The following is a 2,500-nucleotide window of genomic DNA, read 5'->3' on the forward strand; positions in this document are numbered from 1 at the left end:
GGAGAGGACGATTCAGATAACTGAAATGTCCCTCGAGAGACGTACTGTAGGTGGGAGCGATTTGAGACGTTTCACCGGTAATGAAAGTCCAAAAGCTGGTGATGGCAGAACTTAACTTCATACACATCACCAGTCTTCACTTTCAGCCCTCGATAATCACTGCCTGCCATTGCTCTCGATGTGGGACGGAGGAGGGAGGGTGGGGGGGGGGGGCGGGCGGGAAGGGTAAGGTGGAGATGAGTGGGTGGGGGTGGGGTGGGGATGGAAGGGGATGGGGGGTAGGGGGGGCGAGTGTGGTAGTAGAGGGGAGGGTGTGATCAAAACGCAGGCAGGTTTACGTTCTCAAAAAAATGGCACACGTCGGTGATTAATGTTGTCTGTGGTACGTGCGTATTTGCATGGCGTCTTGCGTTTACCGTAGTAGTTTCATAGACCGTGAGGACACCACACAATTGGCACCAAGCCTACCTCCATCCCTCCGAACTATGGAAATCGTATTATTATGTAGCCAAGTGCTCAGTACGACTAACTACTCAACTCACAGCACAAGCTGAAAGCTGATCTATAGCAGACGCCGTTTTCGCAACTGATGTGCTGGTCTACAACGACCCACGCAGAATGTGTGACGCCATTCCCGGTTTAAATGCAAAGCCCATTCTAAACCTACTCCCTAATCATCTATTAAATCAAGTCTCTGTATCGTTCATCCCCTTTAAACCACTCGGGTACACAGCTACAATTAGATATAGCATCAGCGGCAACATAAATATATATTATTAGTAGTTCGCTGGAGCAGCAGCAGTAGTACCTGTGATAGCACCAGCAGAAGTAGTGGCAGTATCAGCAGGGGACGTTGTAATAGCAGCAGCAGCAGTAGCAGCAGCAGCAACAACAGCAGAAGCATCAACAGCAGTTGTTGTGGCATCAGCAACAATAGCAGCAGTAATAACATCATAAACGTTGATTTATAACCATGACTTAAACTGACATCATGGAGGCGCCATAACCAAATCCGCTTGGCGTTGGACTTCTTGGCGCGCTTTTAGCTGACAGCTAACTACCTGCCAGTTAACTCTCTCCATACGAACGGCGAAAGAGACGACGTTAACAGCGTTTCACCCCAATTACCATCATCAAAATATTGCAAGCGGAAGGCTCTTATACTGAAGACGTGAATGTTGACAAAGAATACCACAATTCTGACGACGGAAGCTAAAGGTTGGGTCTTTCAGACACCCACTGGACATCCGAGGGGTCTGTGTAGAGGAGAAGAGAGGACTGGCCGTACTGAGTGAGTTAACCCTCCACAGACCGAAGTCAGGCACCCATTCACACCCTGGAGTGAGAGCGCCTTTCCCCGAGAACACTGCCATCCCAATGCCGAAACGCGGACTCGACCCTTGATCACTGGTGAACACAATAGCAGCTGCTCTGGGGCCAGTTGCACAACCAGCTGTCAGATAAGGCAGCCAAACTGCTAGCTAAATCGTTAACTCACTCAGTACGGCCAGTCCTCTCTTCTCCTCTACACAGACCCCTCGTATGTCCAGTGGGTGTCTGAATGACCCAACCTTTTGCTTCCGTCGTCAGAATTGTGGTATTCTTTGTCAACATTCACCTCTTCAGTATAAGAGCCTTCCGCTTGCAATATTTTGATGATGGTAATTGGGATGAAACGCTGTTAACGTCGTCTCTTTCGCCGTTCGTATGGTGAGAGTTAACGCGGGCGGAAGTGGGAGGAGTGGGCCGCGCATACCTTCCTATGCAGTGGGCGCCGGGGTAAAGATTCACTGCCCCAGATGGACGTAAAACGCTATGGGATCTTTAATCCCTTTAATCCCTTTAGCCCTTTGACCTTAACTTGACAATCGATGGCATGGAAGGGAAGCAATCTGACCTTGTGGTGACCTTGGGACAGAGGACCTCGCGCAGCGCAGTTCTGAAACGGACGGCGGGGACATTGAAGGCGAAAACCTGCGGAAGTCCGTGCAGCAGATAAAGGAATACAAAGAGGCCATCCGTGTGTGAGTGGGTACCTCTCTCTCTGTCGGTCAGTCTGTCTGTGTGTCTGTCTGCTTGCGGTCAGTCTGTCTGTCTGTCTGTCTGTCTGTCTGTCTCTCTCTCTCTCTCTCTCTCTCTCTCTCTCTCTGTCAGCCTGTCATTCTGTCTGCTTGTCTGCCTGTCACTCTGTTTCTGTCTCTGTCTCTCTCGCTTTCTCTTTCTCTCTCTCTCTCTCTCTGTCTCTGTCTGTATGTCTCTCTCTCTCTCTGTTTCTCTCTCTCTGTGTCTCTGTATGTCTCCTCTCTCTCTCTGTCTCTCTCTCTCTGTCTCTCTCTCTCTGTCTCTCTCTGTGTGTCTCTCTCTGTCTCTCTCTCTGTCTCTGTCTCTGTATGTATCCTCTCTCTCTCTCTGTCTCTCTGTGTCTTTCTCTCTGTCTCTCTCTGTGTCTCTGTCTCTGTCTGTATGTCTCCCTCTCTCTCTCTCTCTCTCTCTCTCGCTC

At 50.0% G+C, this 2,500-nt stretch overlaps 1 protein-coding gene across 1 annotated transcript in view; it reads left to right on the forward strand.

The window, feature by feature from the left end:
• The window catches only part of LOC143276424 (salivary peroxidase/catechol oxidase-like), a 56,101-nt gene that overhangs the window by 12,721 nt on the left and 40,880 nt on the right, over positions 1-2,500 (forward strand). Inside the window, exon 4 of the mRNA XM_076580914.1 lies at positions 1,919-2,024. Within this exon, the coding sequence (XP_076437029.1) occupies positions 1,919-2,024 (106 nt within the window). The remainder of the gene's footprint in view (positions 1-1,918; positions 2,025-2,500) is intronic.

Source organism: Babylonia areolata, chromosome 32 (genome assembly GCF_041734735.1).
Source record: "Babylonia areolata isolate BAREFJ2019XMU chromosome 32, ASM4173473v1, whole genome shotgun sequence".
Classification (NCBI taxonomy): domain Eukaryota; kingdom Metazoa; phylum Mollusca; class Gastropoda; order Neogastropoda; family Buccinidae; genus Babylonia; species Babylonia areolata.